This window comes from Armigeres subalbatus, chromosome 2 (assembly GCF_024139115.2).
Source record: "Armigeres subalbatus isolate Guangzhou_Male chromosome 2, GZ_Asu_2, whole genome shotgun sequence".
Classification (NCBI taxonomy): Eukaryota; Metazoa; Arthropoda; class Insecta; order Diptera; family Culicidae; genus Armigeres; species Armigeres subalbatus.
Genome location: NC_085140.1, coordinates 115113239 through 115139179, shown reverse-complemented (window position 1 = coordinate 115139179; position 25941 = coordinate 115113239). Strand labels below are relative to the sequence as shown.

General features: G+C 38.6%; 1 protein-coding gene across 3 annotated transcripts in view; it reads left to right on the top strand.

Annotated features, from left to right (window-relative positions):
* Nucleotides 1–24947, top strand: part of LOC134210693 (flightin) — an 81761-nt gene extending 56814 nt beyond the window's left edge. Inside the window, exons 2-5 of one of the 3 annotated variants that reach the window (XM_062686906.1) lie at nucleotides 23048–23200; nucleotides 23258–23410; nucleotides 23471–23553; nucleotides 24442–24947. In XM_062686906.1, the coding sequence (XP_062542890.1) occupies nucleotides 23082–23200; nucleotides 23258–23410; nucleotides 23471–23553; nucleotides 24442–24491 (405 nt within the window). In that variant the 5' untranslated portion in view covers nucleotides 23048–23081 and the 3' untranslated portion in view covers nucleotides 24492–24947. Of the gene's footprint in view, nucleotides 1–11611; nucleotides 11630–23047; nucleotides 23201–23257; nucleotides 23411–23470 lie in introns of those variants that run through there. The other 2 variants (XM_062686905.1, XM_062686904.1) reach the window with 2 other exon arrangements.
* The last annotated feature ends 994 nt before the right edge of the window (nucleotides 24948–25941 follow it).

The window sequence follows — 25941 nt, the reverse complement described above, 5'->3', positions numbered from 1 at the left end:
GTTACGTATTGTTCGCGTGTTTTGTTCTTATTCTTCAGTATTTTCCTTGTAACCTGCAAGGCGCTTCGGCCCTGTTAGGAATTTTAGGATTAACTGAAACGTTTTTAGAAACACACGTTCTCTAAGAACTCGTGTCTTTCGCAGAATAGCAATTCTCGAACTTTGCTAATTCTGTTTGGGGAGCGGCTTTCAAGAACTCTGCTAACCCGACGATAAATTGAATTGTCGAACGTTACTTCTCTAGAACGAGTAATCGCGCGCGATCAATTTTAATTTTATCGCGATGAAATTCAACTTCCTCTAAGGACGGTTCAACTTCAATACGGTAAATGAAAATGATATTTATTCGTATTTCACTAAGAACATGCGAGGTAGATAAAATCACAAGTTTCGCTTACCTGTTACAATCGTGGGGATCGGGTTCTCTGTTGTCCGTGGCGTGCGGTGAAGTCTCGACTCCTAGCACACTCGATGACGCTGGATGCTTTCACTATTAAAGTAATCGCGGATTCATTAATTCGGATTTACGAACGAACTTTTACACTGTTTTCACGCACTTCGAACAGATACCGGACGGCTGCGCCAATCAATATTCAACGGAACGTTCGGGTTTTAAAAACCTATTACTCATTTACATTTGATTTATCGAAAAGAGAAACGATTACACTTTATTGCTAACACTATCATCACTGCGTACTCTGTCGAACTGACTGATTGACTGGTCCGTGTCCTGCATTTAACAATTAAACTGCTGATCGGGCAATCTGGATGTATCGCTGTCGATGGTTCAAAGTCCGAATAGGTGCTGATGTAAGTAGGGTTATTGAATAACTATATAAATACAATATCACATCACTACATTAAAAACATTGTCAAGGATTAAAATACAATACAATCACTAATACATTAACTATAGTCTATGTGCGTCAATTGTTCTGGTCGGTAAAAATGATGAAGAACCGGCGAGACTATCTCGTCAAGTGGAAATCAAACACCGACGCCACTTTCATTGAAGCAGCTGCAAACCATGGAGAGCACTACGCAGCCCATAGTTTGTGGCGACGAAAAGGAAGTCTTAGCATTAGGTTACTCCGCAGTTGTCGGGGTTGTGGTTGATGTTTATTTGCCGCAGAAGAGTGTCACAACCATTCTTCCTTGCAAAATATCGGCGACGGTTAATGCTCTGCATACATCCCTTCGGATACACAGAGGTTCTGCGATCAGCTGACAACGGCTCTCGTAGCGAGGAAGTCGTAGCGGATCTCTCCAGGAAGGTTGGGAGTGCGTACCGTATAAATCGACGTTGAACGGATTCGATGTCGTTGACACCATTATTATAGTTTGACTCCAGACCGCAGAGCAGTATTCTAACGCAGATCGCACGAGAGAGCAATACAGTGTTTTCAAACAGTAGATGTCTGTGAAAGTCTTTGTACTTTGATCACAAATCCAAGAGACCTGGATGCTCTATCAACAACATATGAAATGTGATCCGAGTATGTCATTGAGTCCAATAGAACACGAGATCTTTCACACAGTGCACTCGACTTTTCAATAGTCGTTCCGAACAGGCAGTAGTTGAAGGTAATCGGTTGTTTCTTCCGAGAAAAGTTATGATCGATACGTTTTCGGGTTAACTACAAGTCGATTTAGATCGCACAATTGAGCGAAAGCATCGATCTGGTCTTGTAGTAAGTGACAATCGGCTATTGAGCATATGCGCAAAAACATTTTAAGATCATCTGCAAAATGATAATCGCGGTCCTTTTAGAACTAGATGCACGTCGTTGAAGTAGAGAAGGAATATCAACGGTCCAGATGACTACCCTGGATGCCAGACATCGCAAAGAAGCTTCCGAGCGACAATCGCCTAGAGCAACTGTCAGCTGGCGCTCAGTAAGGTAACCAAACCATGCAAGTAGGCTGCCTCCAATTCCCAATCTGTCAAGCTTGATCGCAATGCTGTGGTTCAACTTATCAAATGCTGCAGTTAGATCCGTATAAATTACATCTGTTTGATTACAAGCAAGCATACTGTCTGTAACGTATGATGTAAGAACAGTAGATTCGTACATGTAGAACGTTTTTCCATAACGCCATGTTGATCGGTACTGATATAATGTTTACAGTGACCATTTAGAGAATCCATGACGACCAGCTCAAACAACTCACCCATCAACCTTTTCTCTAGAAGAAAGATTAACGAAAATCTTGCCTATTAGATGAAAATCCCTTTTCGTTTCATCGCGTTTTTACGTCTCGCTCACTTTTCAAGAGAATTATCGCAGAACAATTACAAAATTGTATGGCCGCAACGAGATTCGAACACAGAATAAGGACTGTATCGAAAATAAGTTATCCACTTTCAAAATGGTACTACTCAAAAGCTCATGAAGGCTGGTTTATTTTACCCTGCAATCGATGTATTCATATGTTAAGTTTCTAAAATAATTTGTGTGTTTGTTGAAAATTTGTTGTATCGCAAATTGAAAGGAATATTGAAATTCGAGTTTTGGACACATGGCTCCGTAAGAAGGGCATCGAGATGGATAATATGACCAAGCGTTTCGCTATCCACCCCTAAAGGTAAACATTCATGGTCAACAAGCTTGGGGAATATTCGTTACGTCTTCCTCTCGGAAAAGGAAGAAAATCAAAATCAAGGACGAATTTGGACCAGAGAGTAATCATGTTATAAAACGAGGCAATTTTATGTCGATTTGTGACCAGGAAGAAATGCTCGAATAAATGTTGAATAGTGCAACATTTATTCAGTATTATATTTTTTCATAAAACTTAACAAACATATATTGCTGGACAAATTTTAATAAATTTTTAAAATTCATCCGATTTTATTCGAATAAAATGATGTGGATAACTTATTTTCGATACAGTCCTTAGTAACAATAATAGCCGTAGGGATGCGCTTACTCTATCCACACTACCAGGCTATCTGTATGAAAGTATTGAGTTATTTGTTCCACATAAGCTACTACAATTTGCATTAAAGAAGCCACGAGAAGACTCGAATATGAAAGAAAAAAAAAACAAACCAACTTAGGAAACTTAGGAAACTCGGATTTAGGTATCTTTATACAGGGATTTTTTTTCTCGGCTTCGCAGTCTCTATGCAGTTAAACAACTACTTATTATCTATTTACCGACGTTTCGATGCTATGTTACATCTTCTTCAGGGATTTAGAAATGTATTGCTGTTATCGTTTCGAAAGCTCTGTATGAACATAATCCGTCTAAAATTGGAAAAGTTGGTAACTCTTCTGAACATAAAACATTAATCAAGGCTATTATCTGAACTCGGTTATTATCTCTCACTTTTCGGTCAACGGTCAGTTTGTATCACTAGCTGTGGTGGAAATATTGTGTATTTACGTCGGTAAATATATAATAAGTAGTTGTTTAACTGCATAGAGACTGCGAAGCCGAGAAAAAATCCCTGTGATTCAGTAACTCAGTCGATAGCTACCATGGTAACTTTATAAGTGTTCTACATTTTATTCCGATATCATCTGGATAAGTATTAATCCTTATCCCGAACGCTGATTTCGAACAACGTTATGTGAAGATCATTCCATTCTTCACCAACTTGTTCAGAACGGATAGTGTATTCATCATACGATGACTTGAGATCTTCTACTTATTTTTTGAAGTTGAATTTGAATTGAAGAAGAAGTCAATTTTTTTAAAAACATTGACAGAAAACTTCCTCCCGATCGCTTTCAATCAGAGCCTACTTCACTCTTTTTGAAGCCCATCTAGAAAATCACTGCTCCAATTCACCACGGCCCTCTTGCTTTTGATAGCAATTCCCTCCACTTCAAAGTTGGATTTTACTGACTCCCACACCACTGCACTGACAGACTCATTCTAAAGCATCCGATACCGATTTCGAATATCGACCGATTGACTGAAAGGAATCATGAGTAAAGAACTTTAATGATATTTCATCCAGTTCTAGATGGTTTTACATATTCCATACGATGATCCAGAAATGCCCACGACTCTGCAAGGATCCTTATATATTTTGCAAATAGTAAAAATTTCACTAAATTTCAAGTCTTTCAGGGGCATATCGCCGAATTCTTTTTGCAATTTGATAACTCTACTTTAGTACAGAACCTAGAAGAGGCCGCATGCTTCGTGAAAGGTCACGTACAAGATGGCTTTTTGCAGTTGAAGAGGTCCTGAGGGCGTTCGATGTTCAGGGCGACTGGAAGCGAACCATTCGGCGTAGGTTCATCGAAGAGTTGTAGCCCATCAAGTATCAAGTAAGTATTTGAAAACTAAATCTTACTTTTGGCGGAGATTGAATTTTGAAGGGAAGTCTTCTTACTTAAACCAAGTTTTCCAAATTTCATACGAAATTTACCATTTTGAGGAACAGCCCACAGCACATTTTATCGTGGCGCACGGCTGGAAAGAAACGATGAGAGCGATCAATTTTGTATCTAGCGTGACACTAGAAAATAGCGCACCCACATTTGCAAACATGAAGTTACCAAATACATAAATCAAAATCAAATATAGGAGAGGGTCGAGACAAACAATTGATTTTATTACAAGACAAATAAGTCAAATAAACAAAATAATCGTTTTCTGATATTCCTCCAGCTATAGGTCCAGAAATACTTCCGGATATTCTTCCAGGAATTCTTCCAGATTATCCTCCAGGATTTCCTTCGAATATTCCTCCAGATAAGGTACACTGGGGTAGATGTGTGCGCCGGTTCACAAATCGTCGGCGGCGGCGTTTGTCATAATTTTGGCCGGCGGCGGTGGCGGCGTGAATCAGCGTGGCAATTTTTTATTACATTTATTTTTCAATTTTTTTTCTATGTTTTTAAGACATTAACTTCCCTACAAAATTCTTAATTTTTCCAAAATATTCTTTCGGAAATTATTTCCTAATTATTCACGGGAACTACTTTGAAATTTCTAGAACTCTTTGGAATTTGCAAGGAAAATTATTCGTGAGAAATTCTTCAGAATTTCTGCAAGAAATCGATACAAATTTCTGTGTGAAAATTTTCTGAATATCTTCGGAAAGTTTTTCGGAATTTCTGCTGAATATTTTACAAAATAAACATAGAAAATACTGCGGAATTTGCGCGGAAAACTTTAAGACATTTCTGGCGAAACGGTTATTACATGAAAAACGGTTTGACCAAAAATTGAATTTAGTCAAAGCGACAATCGGTCAGAAAAGCCATTGTTTCTAACAGGTTGTTTGGCCGAAATGGTCGTTTGGCCGAATAAGTCAGCCAGCTGAAAATGCCGTTTGGTCGTTTGATAGAAAGGGCCATTTGGCGGAATGGATCATACGACTAAATGGCCATTCAGCCCTTTCGGTCAAAAGACCTTTTCGGCCAAAAGACTATTTCGGAGTACGATATTTTCGGCCAATAATTCGGCCAAACGAGAGTGCCTGTTTTGTCGGGTTTCTACTCAGTTAGCAGATAGCTTCCGCGGTCCGACTTTGTTGTTCGGTGCGGTCTAAATGAAAATCAGTCAGTGCATGTTTCGTCGTGTTTCTGCTTAGTATTGTCTGATTTTCTTGGTTTGTGCGGTACCATTCAGGAAAGGTACGCCTGTGATTTCTGCATCCCGTTTTCTTGATTCGTAGGGCAGTGTTGCCACATATACAGATTTTTCTGTAATGATACAGATTTAAGAGTCTTTTTTGGACCAAGAATCTGTAAATACAGATTACAGATTTTTCAGAATTAAACAGATTTGACAGATTTTGGACATTGCAGAACACAATTTATTTCTTACAAAAACTTCTTCATTTCCAATGGCTCTACATTTCATGAGACCTTCCAACAACTTGGCCTACTTTTCAAGTTAGCATTTCCACAGTTTTAAATAAAGGCTTTTCTATGCCCACCAATTGCATGTATATGTATCTTGTGTGACAAGTAGAATGCCTAAGAATTGTAATTGTTGTCTCTGGATTGGCAATGCTACGCCTCGCAAGCGTCAGTGGCTGTGGAGCACATTTTATTGCACAACAATTTTGAACCTGAGGGTGGAATCATCAAGTCATTTAAAGATTTTAAAAACAGTATCGAAAATCAAATCTCGCATCACACGTTGTGGAGTTTTTTTTTTCGTTCAACAGAATCGAAAATAATGTGAAAGTATGAACAACCACCATAACATATTCGAGGGAGAGATTGATATGGTTGTTTGAAATTGGTAGAAATAGAAATAAGTTTGTGATTAAAAAAATCACATTCAAATTCAGGGATATTTTCGAGTTTTCTACAAATTTTATCATACAGATTTTAGAATTGTAATACAGACGAAAAAGATTTTTACTCCAAAATACAGATTCAAATGTGCAACACTGCGTATGGGTAAATAGCAGGGTTTGAATCCAAAGGAGAATGAGAAAATCTCTCACTTATCACGTCTGTATACACGCTTAAAGTCAAGCACATCGTATGACAAAACAAGTTGAAATGCATCATCAGAACAGGTGCCTCCACAAATGGGGCTTATTAAAAGAAATTTATCATGGTTGTAGCCCCTGAATCAGTTCATTATCGTAGCAATACCGAAAACTCTCTCACGGTGTGCTACTTATCGAGAGTGTATACGGTGTACACGCTTAAAATGACTTACATATTTTTGTGTTCCGTTCACACAAAACGGGCTCTCCTGGAACAACTCATATTATGAGTAACTACGATGTTACATTTTGTGTAACTGATGGCCGATGATTTTCGGTGAGTTCATTTTACACAGCGAGAGAGCGTCGGAAATCGAACCTAACCCTCAATTGTTAATGTTAAAGTAAGCCATCTTTTCTGATATTATTCGGAGGCTTCTCCAATCGTTTCGATCAACAAAACAAAGTGCGATGATTGTATCGCACTTTTTTTGTTTCGCCATCAAAACAAAATGAAAACCTCCGAAAAGTTCGATTTCTTGCAGCACATTCTGCAATACGTTCGCCATCATAGCGACCGAAGGACTTTGACAGTTCGAGGCAAACTCACTTACACATATCATGCATAGGAGGCACACAAGCGACCGCTTATGTTTCACACAAAATTTTCACTCATAGTGAGAGTTGGCCAAGGCGTCGCCGTGATGTGAAAGCTATTCATGCGATGTACTTGACTTAAGCGTGTGGTAAATATAATTGTGGCGTATCGTTTAGCGCGGTCGTATCTTTCGACAGTGATTAGCCGCGAGAAGTTTTGTGTAAGCACCCATTTTGGAACATCTCAATAGCCGCGCAGTGTATTACATCTACAGAATCTGACAATAAGCAGATAGTTCGGGCGGTCCTATTTTATTGTTTTGAACAGACGAAATGAAAATCAATCAGTGCCTGTTTTATCGTGTTCCTGCTCAAGTAAGTAAATTATTTGATGCGCGATTGGACGTATTTTAGCTAGGACGCAGAACATTATCGAAATCCGAGTTTCTAGTTTTATTTTTAGCGTTCGATGAAAACTAAAACGGCAGTATTCGGAATATGAGTCATGTTCGGAATTTGAGTCAAAACGGTATATGTTGCGAAACATTTGCAAGATGCGGATTACTTGTTCTGCTTTGGTAAGTAAATTAATGAATATTTTAAATAATTTTCCAGCATATAGTATTATTGACAATCGCTCTATATTGTCGAATAAAGCTCCCTATTATTCACTTTACCCACTAACAAAAATTTTCCTACCCGAAACATCGATGAAGGTAGTATGGATTCCCTACATCTTCACTAGTAGATGTTGATCTAACATTCCCCCTCTCCCTTCCGTGATTCTAAGGACTTGCCCAGGTATACAACTGCTACTGCTACTGTCCAAGTACAAATTTGCGGCAATACACAGTAGATTGCTCAATTGGGCATTGTATAGTTATGCTTTGCTAAATGATCTATTTGGCCAAACGACTTTTTGATCGTATGGTCAATGGTTTATTCGACCAAACACCTTTCAGCCAAATAGCTCTTCCCATCATTTGGTCGTGAGTAATTCGAATAAGTATAGTAAAGTAAGCCGAATTCTATTGGGAATTGAACTGACCGTTTGTCCAAAATGATTTGACCAAAAATATAATTTGGTAAAAAGCGACATACAGCCAAAACCATAATTTGGCCAACAAAGTTGTTTACCCTATTAAGCTGAAACTCCCGTTTGGCCGAAAATGTTAATGAAAAATTAAGTGGTGGCATTCAATAGGATTGTACAAATTCGTCTTATGGCAAGCGAAAATGTGGTTTTGCCGAATAAATCATTTAGCTGAAAATGCCGTTTAGTAAAAAAGGTTGTTTTGCAGAAAGAGCCATTTGCCACGAAAATTACCTTTCTGCAAAACACTCCGACACTTTTGGCCGGATGTCCTGTCAAACGTCCATTTCGACAAGTTGAGCTATTCGGCCAAGGGATTTTTTCAGAAAAAAACTTTAGGCTAGATGGTCTTCGGCTAAACGGTTTCATATTTGGCAAAACCACATTTGACTTTCGGCCAAATGACCTTCTGCCAAACAACCATTCTCTGTTCGAAAATATTATTTCAACGAGGAATTCTTTGCATTTCAACATTCTATTTCAACAGGAATTCTTTGCAATTCCTACGAAATTTGGACTCGAAGTTCTTCTTAGTTTTTTCAAGCAAATCGTTGGTAGTTTCACGAAAAATTCAGTGAAGTTTCAACTTTATGAATTGGGGATATATAACGGGAAATTCTGCGGACTTCTTTGAATTTGAATCGGCGTGGAAAATTATAGATTAACGGTTTGACAAATATCAAAACAGCGGCGCGCCGATGCAAAATTGTCAGCGGTGGCGGCGTGCCAAAAACTGACGGCGGCGCACACCTCTACACTGGGGGAAGTGGAAAAAGGGGGTAAGTGTAAAAATTGACTTGAAAAATTGGAATTGTACATACTTCACAGTTTTTACCACACCATAACATTGTGCAAGAATATACTTTGAAGCCCAAACTGTCATTTTAGGTTTCGTGAGAAGTTAATTTTTGCATTCATAAAATCAATTCTTATTTGCACACATTGTCCCTTTTTCCAATGAATTTGATTCACAGGTAACCCCCAGTGTACCTTATTCGTTCGAAAATGCCTGCAGGTATTTGGTACGGATATTCCAGCATGAATGCATCCGGATATTTCTCCCGATATTCCTTCGGATATTTCTGCAATAATTTCTTCGGGAATTCCTCCGACCGGGAATTCCTTCAGAAAATCGTAAGGATATTCCTCCAGGAATTCTTTCGGAGATTCCACCAGGAATTTCCTCGGATATTCCTCCAGGAATTCTTTTAACTATTCCTACAGGATTTCAATCGGATATTCCTCCAGGAATTCTTACGAACATTACTCCAAGAATTCCTCCGGATATTCTTCCGGGTATTTTGCCAGGAATTCCTCTGGATATTGCTCCAGTAGTGTTTCCGGATATTCCTCCAGTTATTTAGGAATTTTGAATATAAGGAGGAATTCCTGAAGCAATATACGACAAAAATCCTGGAGGAATATCCAGAGGAATTCGCATTGGACATTTTTTTAGAGGAATAAACGGAGAAGTTGAAGAAATATCCGAAGGGATTCCTGAGGAATATCAAGATTTTTCTGGGTTTTTCAAACTCCCTTCCCCTCATGTAAGATTTTTCCCAAACAATTTTTATATTTTCATGGAGCTTGAGAAACAGGCAGAGCCCCCCTCCCCTCATAAATGCTAACGTAATTATTGTATGACTCTTATTTGTCTTATTTGTCTTATTTGTCTTATTTGTCTTATTTGTCTTATTTGTCTTATTTGTTACTGTGTTCTGCATTGCGCGGCCGATAATAAAATTAATCAGTTCAGTGCGTGATCTCTCATGTTTCGGACAGCAGAACGATCGCGCGGTCGGCCGAATTATTGTGTTCTGCATTGTGTGGCCGGTAATAAAATTAATCAGTTCAGTGCGTGATCTCTTGTTTCGGACAGCAGAACGATCGCGGTCGGCTGAATTATTGTGTTCTGCATTGCGCGGCCGGTAATAAAATTAATCAATTCAGTGCGTGATCTCGGTAATAAAATTAACCAGTTCAGTGCGTGATCTCTCTTGTTTTGAGGCGGGCTTGTTCATATGGCTACTGCATCTGCCTCATACGCAGAGGTCGTGGGTTCAATCCTAGGTCCGTTTCATTCTCCTACTTTGTATCTTTCTTTATTTCTCATGTTCTAGCAACGCCAGAACTGGAAATGGACTTCCATACCGTTTCCATTACTATTCCTATACCTTCAATTTGAGTATTCTAACAGTAATCTGCTAGAATTGGAAATGAACATATAGAGCTCGTTTTCTACATCCAATTGGAAATTCCATCAGTTACCTTCTCCTATCTATCACATTGGCAGCTCGTTAACCAAGACGGACCTCTGCCTCTCCAACCTAACCCAGAAACCTGACAAATTCTGCATGAACTCGTGGCAAGTGCAGAGGTATATTCTTTGCAGTGGGCGAGTGATTGCATCATCATTTCCACCCTTCCTACATTGACTTGCATTGACGTGGCAGGCGACAGTATGACTTATCAGAGATCACCAGTATTGTACATTGAAGAGTGTGCTAGTCCCAAGCAAACATCTGTTGGTTCCCTGTGCAAGAACAGCTGATCTGGTCATAATGGAGTAGCAACTGCGAGCAGTCAATCAAGCTCAAGCTCAAGTCCGTAAATATAAAAAAACCTCCGGATAATATAGTCTAAAATTCCGGATAGTCAAACCCCGAATAATCGAGTCCGACCTGTAATTTTGAAATACTTATAATGAATTGTAGGCAAATTGTTATTAAAATCTGATTGATGTACGACACGGAAAATGTTCTGAAGTACATATTTTGAAACTTATCTCATTTTTTGTATATTTTCCAAAAATGTATCTATCATGTAGTATGGATCAGTCAGATTTTAATTACATTCTGTCTAGAATTTATTTAAAGCATTTGAAAATGATCTTCCTATGCTGTAGGATCTGTAAAAGTTAACACCGTCATGTGTCTTCTTATTTTTACTAGAATACGCTGCTTTCAACACCAAAAGTTGATAAAAATTGGCGTCAAAGTGAATAATTCATGGATTTATCCGTGGCAGTAGTTATTTCTCGATTATTATTTTTACAATCCAATTAATTTTTTTACAATCCATGTTATATTATTTTTGTAGATCTGCGAACATTTATAACTCTCATTTTGGAATTCGATTTCTGTCGCATCTTCTCCTAATGTGCAACGATCTATCCTTGCAAAAAAATAACGACAAAGACGATGATACTCAATACGATAAATATTCCCACGCGTACGCATCGTTGCCACTAACTCAATCGGTTAGTGGGTGTGCCGCCCGTGTTGACCAAACGTGAACAGCAGCACTTAAATCAAGGCGAAAATACATAAAATCGCCGTTCGAAATCACGCAAATCGAACGGTTTTCTGCGGAAACTCTTTAGACTCGGCTACGGCCGGTGTGCAACGGTCGGTGCTCGTGTCGTGCCATCTCACTCACGGTGTGGTCCCAGCCAATTTAATAATGATTTGCACGAGATAAAGTTAGTCTCTTGTTCATTCCACCGGATTAAAGCTCATCCTCTTCAGGTACGGAAGTGGTTACCTCAATTGGAAAATTTGATTGTTCCGCGGAAAGTGAGGGGAAATACAGATCGCAATCGATGGATATTTGAACTGTGATTGTTATGAATTATTTGAAGTGATTCAATGGACTGTCTGAAGGAATAGCAATATAGTGCATGGACTGATTTGTGATCACAGAAACGGAAAAGTGATGAAAGGAAGGGTTGAATACTGATCGATCATCAGTGATTTGGTCCAAATTCAATAATTATATAATCAATTGTTCATTCGTGATACCACATGAAGAGTTCTAATACTTGACTATTTGTACTAGTTTTAGATATTAGCTGATAATTTCTTAATTACTCAAACTGGCAGGGCCTATTTGTGTGCTGTATTGAAATGTGAACTTGTGTGGTTGAAATATCTACTTGGGTCCCTCGATTTTGTCCTCGACCATAATTACGCAAGGATGACCTGATTGTTTGCTCATCACTAGAACTCAATGCGAATAGAAAACCAGTGATTCGATTATCATACGGTTGAGTGATATATGTTAGGTGGCAATAGGAGTGCCTCCTGAAAACTTATATCGGTTCAACAGGATTTTGCTAAGGATTTTTCAACAACTAAGTGAAGAATATGCTTTTCGCATATTATCATTAATAACCATACGTAACCATTAGCACAATGCGGCTATTTGAAAACTTATAAGCATTAATGTAGCACTATGTGGCCGATTTGGCTACCTCCTTACCTCGCTGCCTATCATACTGCCAAATTGCTGCTGTGCGTAGGAGTAACTACATGTCACCAGGCAGACTTAAATTGAAGAACGTTAAGTCGATTATCTTATTTATTATTTATTTAATCGGACAAAAGCTGAAGTGGCCTGTGCGGTATACAAGAGTCTTCTCCATTTGGATCGGTCCATGGCTACACGTCGCCAACCACGCAGTCTACGGAGGGTCCACAAATCGTAGATCATCCTGTCGCAGCCTGCGAAACCTAGCGACTTGCAGTTCCATGTTCCAAGCATCCAATCGTGATCCTTTATTCGTCGCCTAGGTTCGCCGATTATATCGAGTCGTATTATCTCTATATTGTTCGTAATTATTGGTTTTCCAGGCGGCTTATTGGGCCTGGGCAAACCTCCTGTCTCGTCGGAGGGCCATCGTGTCAGGTCTGTTTTGTGTCCCACCTGATACCAGGACTTGCAGTGCGCTTGAGCGGCGCACGGTCGCTTTGGTGGGGCCTACTTACGGATACATACAGCTTTTATAGGAATTTAACAGGGCCTACTGTCAAACCCCACCACATCCTAGGAAGCCCCACAACTCGCACAACTCTGCCTGGGGAGGGATCGTCAAGCCCTCGGACATAGTCCCTGCTGCCCACACGTCGATTATCGATTCACCCCGTATCGCTGGAAGGTGCCTCGGGAGGCACGACGTTCAGCTTGGCATCTTGCAGTGTATGCTTCCTTTGGTTAGTACAACGGCTACGCTACTTTGATACCCACGCAACACTACACTACTGGTTTGCGAAATGTCTATCAGCCGCCTTGGTGGAGCGTAGCAGCTGCAGTAGTACATTCCATTTAGCCTCACTATAACTGCGCCCTCTTGGACGAGGATCATCTTGCCCGCTTTCGTCCGCCTTATGCTACGTTTACGAACTCCTTTCACAAAGACCATTCGACCACTGGTTCCCGTCTCCAGAGGCCAACTAGCTTGTTTTCCCCCAGCCCTCTTCTTACGCTCTTTGCCCTTTGTGGACCTGATCTCCGTTCTACCCCCGCCTTTTGGCATTCTATGGGTAGCGCTTATTGTCGGACGAGTCTCTGGCGCGTTTTTCCGTCCACCGCTTCATGATCATCATGATCTTGATATTATGGAAGGGAAAAAAAGCATTCTCTGTTCACTTCTCCGCACAGCCTCAGCCTTCCAGCCTAGCCGCTGGCGCTGGCCTACCCATTTTAAACTGCACCTTTCAAAAAGTTTATGCAAGAAGGCGTAAGCTCTGACATGAGGCTTTGATTAGTTTAGAACTTGGCCGCTAGGTGATGATATATTTAAAATCATTATTTTAGACTACACAAGATATTCCGATGTACTGAATTTTCTGTATGGTAAATATTCCTATCGCACAAATTTGAAATTTGTAAAAATGATGTCTTAAGCAAAGGTCGTTTGGTGGGAATGAATTGTTTTGTGACGGAAAAAAATATATTAATAATTTGACAAATACGTGGCAAATTGGCTCATCTTTGGCTATGCGTGTAGACTCAAAGGCCTTAACACCAGGGTTTACTTGGAGTTCTGTGAACGCATTTTATTATTTGCATCGCTGGAGCAGGTTGAATACAAAGAAAACTTTTGGTATATTCTACCTATACATTCATGTTTTCCAAAAATACTATGCACCAAAATATATCATTGCTCATTAACGCTGCCTCTTGGAAGAGCTGCTCACTATATCGCGCACCGCTTTGTATTCCTGGACATCCTGAACAATGTTGCCGAATACAACTTGGGTCTTGGTACGAGGGATCTTCCAGAGTAATATTTCAAACATGCAAGAATATTGCATGCCTATTTGTAAAATTCTCAAATATTTTTCCCACCGAATTAACTTTGCTAAAGGCATCAATTTCAAATTTGTGTGATAAGAATATTTACAATGTGGAAAATTCCTTATATCGGAATATCTTGAGTAGTCTAAAATGATGATTTCATATATACATATATACTAACTAATGCCTAATGTCAAGCACACGCTTTCCTGCATAACCTTTTTGAATAGGCCAGGTCAATGATATTCGTCGTTTCTGTAATGAAGACGTGGGACCTCCGAACATCTGGTTTGCAGTAAATTTCTAAATAGTGGCCTTATTTCGACTGATAACCCTGGAAAGGTAGTGGGTTTTATTATTTAAATTTTGTCAATTTTTTGATTATCTCCATCATATATTTATTTGATTGTTCATGATAATAAATGTTTTTCTCGAATCGATCCCGGCAAAGGTACTATTTTTGATGTTTATTAATATTCTAATCCGTGCAATAAACCATTTTCAAAAAAATCAGCTTGAATTTTAAAATTATTTTGAATTCCGTTGGCTCTACCCTGCCGTGGTAAATTTTAGTGTTTCTACTTTTCTGATGAGCACGTCCTGTTCTCCTAGCCCATTGAGCAGTGTTGCATTTTGAACTGGACGCGTGCTAAGAAAAGTCCGTTCGTTCTTTTAATCTGAACTTGATCAAGCATCTGGATCATCGTTCAGAATTTTCATTTGGCTCTTGAACTCTGCGTTCAGTTCTTATTTTTGAACGCGTTCAAAATATCAAGTGAAATTAAACAATCTGATGCCTTTATAAAGTCTTTTTTTTTAATATTAACGTATATGTATGTATTGCGGATCTTTTCAAAATTTTCCATTTTGAGGATTCCGCAAAGTTCTACCGCAGCTGTCAAAGTTCTACCGCCAGCCTGCCAATCTTCAACACAGTGAAACAAAAAGCTGGTAATTGGGGTTATCATAGTAGTATGCCATGCCAAATAGCAAAGGAAAAGTTGAAGTGACAGCTGGTAGTTTGAAAATTGAACCGGAAAAAGGATGTTTTCTGAATAGTAAATAACAAAGACTGAAATGAATCATAATCAATCAACGTAAATAGATTTATAATTAAGACGCTTCAGTCAACGGATAATTCAGAATTTCAAGGAAATTAAAAAATGTTATGCAGGTACTTTTCGTAGTAACAATATGGAAATGTGACTCAGAACATGACGTAGGATGCATGGTGGGGTTTAGAATTTGAGATCAGGGAATTTTAGCTGCTTATCCGGAAATTTGCTTCCCGGTCCTTAATACACGGAAAAATGACTCAAAAGGACTACAAACAGTGGAATTTAATTGATAGGACTAACTCGTGTCAAAGGTAGGTAAAATACTTCAATTTTTGAACAGCAGCCTTCTTCCAGTATTTTGTATTGCTGTCTGAAATACTTTATCTATACACATGGTTGTGAATACTACCAAATTGCTTCGCAGAAACTTTTGCAGCTTTAATCGGCCTATTTCATCGGGAATTATTGCTGATCGTCCTAGGTTTTGATTTGCAAATGGCGTGGGTCTATTAAATAGCATTCCGTTGAAACATGGTCACCAATTCTTAAACAATCTGCTACCGCCTTAGTATAGTGATTGATCGGCCAAATCCTGAGTTAAATTCCCATAACAGAAGGCGAACGAGGATTTTGTTCTAAGAACAATAGTGTTCTTTTTGGCAAGGATGGCGGATTCTCATTTTATTTCTTTCGTTCTTTATTTGTATAATCTAAAATCAACAACTTGTTCGTTAAATAATATGTATACATTGAAGTAGATGAAATCAGAATAACGCAAAGGGTGCTTTTTCTTTCATACATTTTCTCGAATCTTGACTTGCAGGAAACATAATATTTCATCAAGTTCTTAAACTATTTATTAAATAAAAAAGTCAATATTAGTTTTTTTGCAATTATTGAAAGATATATGATTCGAATGGAAAACACAAATGTTTATGAACTTACTTGAATTATTTGGTTTAATCTCAGGGTTTGATTACATAGCGGGTGAACAGAAAACCGGAAGCAGGTGTGAACGAACTGACAGACCTTTGAGCGAATAACAAAGTTCATACTGTGTTCAAGCAAAGCCCTTGAGTCCAACTTTAGAACGGAACGCGCGTGCTGTTCTTATGATCACGGGTTCAGTCAATATTTTAAACGCATTCAAATGCAACACTGCCATTGAGAAACATTTAAATCTCGTGATTCATTCGTGGTTCAAATCTGGAAAAACAGAACTGAGCGTTATACCAGTTTATTTTTGACAGTTGACTGGTATAAAATGAATCTAGAACAGCTGCTGAGAAAATTAAATCAGCAGTGATTCAGTTTGGTTGCAAATTTTCGAATACTATTCTAGTTTGAATATGAGCCAAAATAGAACAAACTCACAGGCTTCCCCAGCAATGTTCTATTCATGTTTGATTTTTACATTAAATGAAATGATTATGTTGTGCTGAGGAAGGCGCGGTAAATGCAAAGTGGATTGATCCGTACATAAAATGACGCATTCATGCACCAAAACAATTGAAAAATATTTGAATCTCGCGATTCATTCGTGGTTCAAATCTGCAGAAAATAGAACTGAGCGGTATAACAGTTTTAAGCTTTTGAATCTCGACTGTTATAAAAATGAATCTTGAGCCACTGCTGGGAAAGTGCATGATTCAGATTCATATTCAAACTGACAGCCCCGAACGATTTGAATCCCTGCTGATTTTACTCTAATATTTCAGATTCATATTCAAACTGACAGCCCCGAACGATTGGAATAACTGCTGTCGGTCTAAACTCCTTCTCTTGGCCAACCTGAGCGTTCAAATCTCCATGATGATTTCGACGTCGTTGGTCAGCTGTCGTACTCACTTTCCAGCTCGTGTAGAATGCGTCCTTATCATCACGTACCTGGAGTGTTAGTGGACGTTGATTATGCTGAAGTTGAAGAACGGCCTTTGATCCTCAACCTGCAGTTATCTCGTTGATCGGCTACCACCGATCACGCGCCTCTCGCATATCGCCCATCACTATGAAAGCTGTTCCCAGCTCGTGTGTTGCCGCAGCTCTGGTAGATGGTATGATTACCTCAAAACGTTCGCACCATTGACCCTTCCAACAAACCTCCTACAGCGCTATGATGCCGAATCCACGGTCCTTGAGCATATCGGCGAGTATGCTGTGCCCGATGAAGTTGAGATATTTGAGTTCCACGAACCGAGTTTTCGGTTCGCCCTAAGGTTGCTCGTATCCCGGCCAGCACCACGAGGATGTAGGGAGGAGTTGCTGGTAAGAGACTAAGAACCGCGAGATGGGGCTATTTTATTGCTTCAGGTACGGAAGTAAAATGGTGCTGTTTTACCCAGCATTTGCCGTGTTTTTTCACATTATGAACTCGTAAAAGTTTCTGGTTTTTTTGATCGGAAATATAATTTGACTAAATGCGGTCACGATGGTCATTTTTAAAAACTCAAATGAATAGTGTATGGATTAAAATGAGGAAATATATCCATTTAAAAGAGTATTAGTCACAAGAAGTTTATGAAACAATGTACCATGGTCTCCATATGCTTGTATGCTCATGATGAACAATGAACATGTTTGAAACTTGTTGGCATAGAAAATATAAAAAATATAAAGTAATGAAATTACAAACTTGGCATCTTCGATAAAGTTTTTCAGCAGAAGCTTTGCTACAAGTTTTGTGAATACACAAACCGTGTGTGTTGTAAAGAAGAAAAATTTTTTATTTCATTTCACTTTCAGGAGGACCGATTATAAAGTTGAATACCTCCAAAGAATCACAAAAACTTATCAATAAATTATCTGAAGGACACCATTACACTGAATCGTAAAATAAAAGTACTATTGCATAAACAGGATGGAAAAATATCACAAAAAAAAATAGACATATATGTAATCAAATTTATATGTTGAAGATACTATTTTGGAACATTCTAGTTCATCCAAAATATCCGTGAGTTCAGGTCTTCAATTCTACCATAGAAGTGAAAGGTAATGTGCACATGAAAATACTCAAAGTACATCCTACTCAGTTCAAAGATATCAAAAGACTCATGGATTTGTTTTCTGCGTGCCTCATAGTGACATTCTAGAATGCGTGAAACGTTCTGAAGTTCGGCTCGTAAGACCTACGCAACATCGATCTCGAAAATGTTTTCGGCAGCTATCAAAACCCAAAACAGATCCTTGGATATCTGTCAAGAAACGTTATACCGATCTTTCTGTATTTCAATACACTGAAGTCCATCAAAAACGTTCTTGAAGTAGAAACGCAATGGTTGTTTCAAATCAAGCTCAGGTCATCCTGTCCAGTTCAAAGAAATCAAATGACTTATTGGAAATTTTTCTGCGTGCTCCATAATGACATTCCAGAATGCGTGAAATGCTGAACAAGTTCAGCTCGTAAGACCTACGCAACAACGGCCTTCAAAAAGTTTTCGGCAGCTATCAAAACTTGCCCAACAGCTTCGCTTGATACCTGCCAAGAAATGCTATACTGATCTTTCTGCATTTTAATACACTGAAGGGCATCCAAAACATTCTTGAGTTCAGGTCGTATAACGGTATAACGTTTCTTGGCAGGTATCCAAGGATCTGTTGAGAATAGCTGCCGAAACATCACTTTTAAAAACATTAACTCCGGCAAATAAATTCTTGATGTTATCGAGGAAAAGATGTTTACCGAAACTGTCATATTCAGAGAAGTGTCGTTTTCGAAAAATTGTTATTTTCGGGGAAATGTCAAATCGGGGAGATATTTTTGAGAAATTCTCATTTGCGGGGAAACGTACGTTATATTCGGGGAAATGTCATGTTCGAGGAAATGTCATTTTCGGGGAAATGTCATATCCGCGTGTTTTTGATGAGTGGTATTTAGAGGGATTGTTATTTTCGGGCGAAATGTCATTTCAGGATAAATGTTTTCAAGGATATGATATTATATAAGGATATTTCAATTAAAAGAATTGGTTGCCGAGGAATTTTACAATCACAAACAACCTAACTAAATAATGGGAAATTTGAAATATGCCCAACGTCCGATATGCTTATCGTACATTATGCCTTACGTTTTTCACACCTGATGTACTGATGCTTAACCTCGCGGAGCTTACTTCTTTACACCTCTCCCTTTTCCGTTCAACTCCATGTATAATTGCCTGCTTAGGATAAAGGATGTATGACCCAATTGTTGAGGAGATATCGGTCAAGGGGATCAGAAGTTTTACTGGAGTAGCCGTTTTCTAAATAATAATAAATAACCACACGTCCCGTAACCACCTTCCGCTTTTTTCAATGACCCTTCAACTCAAATTCAGTTTAAATGTACTAATGCGTTTAACAAGTATGTGAAAACGTTCGTTCCACTAACATGCCCCCCTTCTTTCTCCTGCGACAATCACATGGAGTCCCTTCTATTATATAATCGTATTATGACAGAGACTATGTGTTCCCTTGTGTTCCAACTTTGGTAGAAACCGGTTGAGGGGCTCAAGTTGCAAAAGGATCATTAACTAAACAATATAACCACCCTCTCCAATCTTCCTGCTTTCCTAATGACTCTCTCAACTCCCTTTGTTATCTCTTTTCCCCTGGGATAGAGACTGTGTGTTCCAAATCTGATCGAAATCGGACCTGAGGGCTAACATATTACCCTGATTTTCCTCGTTAAGAATATCTTTGGCTGTGCATATGCACAGCATATGTATTCGAAATGGACAAATTGATATTGAATTTGCGAAAAGAATTCACGTGTCTTAAAGGGACTCGAACCCTCATCCTCCTACTCTCTAGATGGGCGTGATAACCCCTCACATAACAAAGACCACTTAAAGGTCACGTTTGCGGAAAAGCCATCAGAATCCGAGTACCAACCTCCACCGCGGTTAGCTCTCTTTTGCAAATTAGAATATCTTTCAGATGCTTGATTTGTCCAATCTCCACATGTGCTTTACTATTGTATACCCACAGCCAAGCGAGTGCACATTGTTTATTAAACGAGAGGATCACACTCCATGCCCCCCAGGAACTGTCTGGGCGGGACGGTATAGAATGCGAATTCAATCGCACTCTGCTGTGCCAAAGGCTTGGCAATTTGTCCATTTCGAAACATATGCTGTGCATATGCACAGCCAAGATATTTAACAAAAAATAGTTTTCGTACGGCCGAGTTGCCGAATAATATGCAATTAATTGTAATCAAGTGTCGGTCTTTCACCGTCATTAGTCGTCTGAGTACACGCGACCGCTTACGTTAAGGCAATCAAACTTCATCAAATGCTTTAGCCAAGCAAGCCTTTGGCACAGCAGAGTGCGATTGAATTCGCATTCTATACCGTCCTGCCCAGACAGTTCCTGGGGGCATGGAGGTGATCCTCTCGTTTAATAAACAATGTGCACTCGCTTGGCTGTGGGTATACAATAGTAAAGCACATGTGGAGATTGGACAAATCAAGCATCCGAAAGATATTCAATTTGCAAAAAGAGAGCTATCGGCGGTGGAGGTTGGTACTCAGATTCTAACGGTTTTCCGCAAACGGGTCCTTTAAGTGGTCTTGTTGTGTAGGGGTTATCACGCCTATCTAGAGAGTAGGAGGTTGAGGGTTCTGAGCCCCTCCAAGACACGTGGATTCTTTTTCGCAAATTTCATATCAATTTGTCCATTTCGAAACATATATGCTGTGCATATGCACAGCCAAGATATTTAACAAAAAATGGTTTTTCGTACGGCCGAGTTGCCGAATAATATGCAATTAACTGATTTTCTCGTTTTCTAAAGAGTTATCCTCCTCCACACCTCTTTTATATTACAATGACCCTCCAACCCCTTAGTCATCTTCACCTCAGATAAAGAATGTGTGTTTCAAATTTGGTTGAAATCGGACCTAGAAGTTAAAAGTTACACTGATTTTATTGTTTTCTAAGGAGTTCCCCTCACCCGTTTTCAATGACCCTCCCACCCTCGTCGTTCACTTTCTCTAAATATAGTGAATTTGTGTTCCAAATTTGGTTGAAATCGGTCAAGTGGTTCAGAGGTAGTTAGCGAACATACATACATACATACATAGATTTGTTTTTACATATCTAGACCAACATTTGAAAAGGGCGTAACAGCCAAATGTATTCCTTCTGATTCTTCGTCTACATATAAAGCTGTATACGCGGACACAGAATCACACAGTTGGCCATTTGAACATGGGAATCGAAATATTTAAATATCCCTGGGCAAGTCACGCCTGCTCTAACTTGATTGTTCAGCTTAGAACCATCGGTTTAAAATACAATTGATCCTGAGCGAAGATTTGGTCCACCGTTTGCCCATGTATTGCACTAGTAGTTTGTATTCCAACGCTAAAGGCGCTGTTATCCCATACGGCACTTGTGATCAAAATGATTCATCCATAGTAATCCGGATTTTGCATAAATGGTTAGGTTGGTATCTTGAATGTCAAATTTATTGTTTTGGTTTGCTTGTTGTTGTTCTCAAGTATGAAAATTGGGTTACTGCGATGAAGAACGTGGACATCTGACACATAAAGTATCGTCTTGAACAAACATGTTGAGTAGGGATCCTATATTAAGAGATGTGCGAATACTTTTCCAGACGATTCAGCAACCCTGTTACTTTTGTAAACAAACGCTGCCAGCACTTGCTGTGGTGCAAAATGTTGGAGCTCGAACATGGCATTTTCAGATTTCGTAATCTAACACGTCCATTATCACTTAAATAAAAGGGCAATACAAATGAACAAAGTATCATGCATAAACTAGACTACTTCAACTTGCCAATGTAAAACAAATTGTTAATTCGACAAAACTTACACTTGTCTGATGATAGGTTCATAGCTTGGGAAAACTTTCCACTGGATTTTTATCCTTATGTATTTTGACTGGATGAAATAAATGATTTCCTACGTATAATTTCCTCGATGGAATGGTCCATATTTTCAAGGTGTGACTGTACCTCAATGAATCTGCACATGATAAATGGTTTATTTGCGTTCACTCAACGAATTACATTAATCATGGGTTGCTTGGATCAGACGAAACTGACTGACTGACGGACCGAATAATGTAAGCCATTTAAAAATATGTATAATACAATATCCACCCAATTTAACTCTGGCATCAAAACAAACACAGCTACTAAATTGAGCGTTGCCTATCTAAGGTTACTCAAAAGTTGCACATGAAACAAAATAAGAAACGCATCTAATCTTAGTCAGCACACTTTCGCACCATCATTCATACGGCCCGACGATTGTTTTCCTTATAACCCACAATTTTGAACTGCTGCCCAGTTTGACATAGCTGACTGGGTGTTCGTTGCCGTCATCACGCCGCCGTCTATCTCGATCTACAAAAGGCAGAATGCAGCACGAAATGTCCTCTATTGCATTTTCTAAATTTACAACGCCTCTATTTTTTCTGCGATTGCACCGCCTCATTTGCAGTCACATCTAATCGGTGGTCATTCACAGTCGTACAAGGATTTTCAGCAGGGTGCAAAAGTACTAATGCAAAATATAATTGCATTAATGTCGTGTATTATATCTTATTCATTATTTTTTAAGTATATTCAATTTCTTATAAATACTTCACCGTGTGTTACTGATTAAATCACAAAATATTTGGAAATATTCATACGATCTACAATTGCATTCAATACTATTTTGAACCCTGATTCCTACGCCTTTTATCCCGATGAGTGATTTATTTTTGAACGGAATCCTTGAACTGAGATAGCAAATATCTGGCAGACTTGAATGATTAATCGTATGATATTTTTCCCTACTGCTCGTCTTTCCACAGAAATAAGTGGTGGTAGCACAAATTCCTCGCGACCATGGATGATGAGAAAGCATCAGCCCGTGTGGTAGTGAAGAATACTCGCGGTGCCGAGCCGCTGGACATTGTCGACGATTTTCAGCGACGCAAGCTTGTTCTGAACAAGCACTGGGTTCGGTGAGTTAAGTGAAATGGAATTCGTTCAAATATACTCATCTCAATAATGATTTACAGCCCGAAATTCCTTCAGTACAACTACATGTACAACTATCGACAGAACTACTATGATGACGTCATAGATTACCTGGACAGACGGGCTCGTGGAATGCCGGGTGACATCCCTCGTCCACAGTACTGGGCCGAACGCGTTTTGCGAACGGAGAGAAAGTATGCTTTTTTAATCCATCAATTTGATCTTAGTAACTAAACTTGATTTTTTTTTTGCAGAACGCCAAAAAGCATTGATGCAATGTACAACTACACCAATATCGGTCTGAGGCGGGATGACAAGAAGCTTATGTACACTCTAAGTAATCAAATCAAGTCGTACAACTTCCACTCGAAGCGCTATATTAACAGCAAATATTCTAGAATTTTGTAAAAGACAACTAATTCTATTTTCGAGTCACTTTGCATAAAAGCGTAGAGTACTCATTAACCGCTTTAATTCGAACGCTTTCAAAACTACCAAAAGGCAGACCGAAGTAGGCGAGTCAAATGTAAAAATATGCTTCTGAACGCAGCAACCGGCGCTCCTGAAACTGCCTGCAAAAAAATAGCAAAATGAAAAACCATTTTCCCGCTATTTATCCCACACAACTGACGATCCTTTCCCCATTCCAGAGCAAAAACCCCATCCCACAAAACAAGAAGAACTTTCAAACTATGTTTTACTAATGCTAAGAAGTTTTCATTTTAAAAACACATGATGGAATTAACAGAGAGACTACAACCAAACGAAAACATGCAAACGACATACTTTAATAGGAATATCCTTTTTAGTTTCCCGAGCACAGGGGGCAAAACAACCTCGTTGTTTCAGTTTGTCCCATTTTGGAATGATAACTCTAAAACTAAAGCCCCATAGTTTTTTGCATATCTTAGACCTCATAGATTCGTAGAGTGAGACACTTCACCAGTTCCTTCGGGAATTTAACAATTTGCTTTGATTTTTTACTTTTCATATAAAACCCTTTGTTTTTAAGCGCGCACTATAACCTTAAAGAAAAGATTTTTGAAGCAATCTTTTCAGCTTAAACTCATATAAAATAATCGCTGATTACAACACGTTTGATTTTAACTTTACATATTTTATCTCAGTATAACCCGTTTGCCTTAATACCAATACTCAACCACTATAGTGTTATGCAAACCAAATAAACATGAAAATGACGCTACTTTGTGAAACATTTTTGTAGGTAGAAGACAACCAACAAGAGCTTACACCGTCTACCGGTTTTGGTGGTAGAGAAAATGGTGATCACCATGTGCTTACCCAACATCGTCTACAGAACAAACAGACTTCAACCAACAACTTTAACAACATCAATTTACCAGACTGTAGAATTGCCATTTTCCCACCCCAAATGCAAGAATGAAAGTCAACGTCAGAAAATGACAATGTCAACTTTTAACATCCACATATTTAAAACATGAATGATTGAACCAAAGCCAATGATCTTTATATTGCAGTTTACGTTTAAGGGACAACGTCCCACACCGTTATGATATCTCCGCAACATCTTTGTTTGTTTAATTACCTTTTTTTAGTAAACCAAAGGAACTACTCTACCAGATGATAAATAGGTTTACCCGTGAGCTACCTTACATATCTTTTTTATATTCACCTCCCAAGAGTTTATAGTTTATTTTATTTGCGCAAGTTATCTGAAGAAAAAAATACAGAAACCGATGAAGAGAGTAACGACCCTTTGTTGTTGTGTTTTTAATTATCACTGCCATTAGTCTATCTACCCTCCTTTATTTATTAAGGTACACCGGGGCAAGTTGAAACGGTTTTTTCAACGTTGAAATTCGAAGAAAATCACCCTTTGGTATATTTTGAATCCGTTTGCGGTGTTTGTTAGTTCGGGCCAAATATTATACATAAAAAATAAGCAACCTTAACAAACTTTTTTATGAATATTTTTTATATTTAAATTATTTTTTTATATGCATCGTTTCAACTTGCCCCGCGAATCGGGGCAAGTTGAAACACTGTGTTATATTCAGACGTAAGCTAATTTTGCCGTATTAATAACAAAATGTATGTACTCAGTGACACTCAAGAAACACGAGGTTGTAAAGGTGACTATAAAACTGCCAGGATTCGCATAAGAGTCCCATGTAAGTTTTTGACGATTTTAATTTTCTTTCAGAAATTAGTTGAAAATTATCTCCTGTTTAAGAAAAGCTGATGAAATAGTAGGATTTGTTCTAGAATTTGAAAACAAATCCCACTTTTGTTGTCTCATCTTGATATTTACTCGTATAAAAATCAGATTCCAGATTTTGATAGGTACTATTTTACAAAAAAAATAAGTTTATGGTCCATTTAATTGTCCTACAGCAATAAATACGGATAAAGAATATTATGTCAATTTTTTGGAGAGATACCAATTTTTTTTCAATTTATTAATTTTTTTCTCCATGTAAAACAAGTTTGATAAATTCAACTGCAAATTACGCAAGTCGGCGAAAATGACATGGGACTCTTATGCGAATAAAGACAGTGTACAACAAAGTCACAAGCGTATTTTCAGAGACCAAATTCTGGAGAACGCACTACGCTGAAAATTTATCAAATTTATTTCCTCCTACTGGTGACCACTCGGATTACTATTCAGGATGCTTCATTATTTGGTTCACTTGTATATTGCGCAGTTGATTAATTCGATTGTGGCTTCTTCACAAATGCA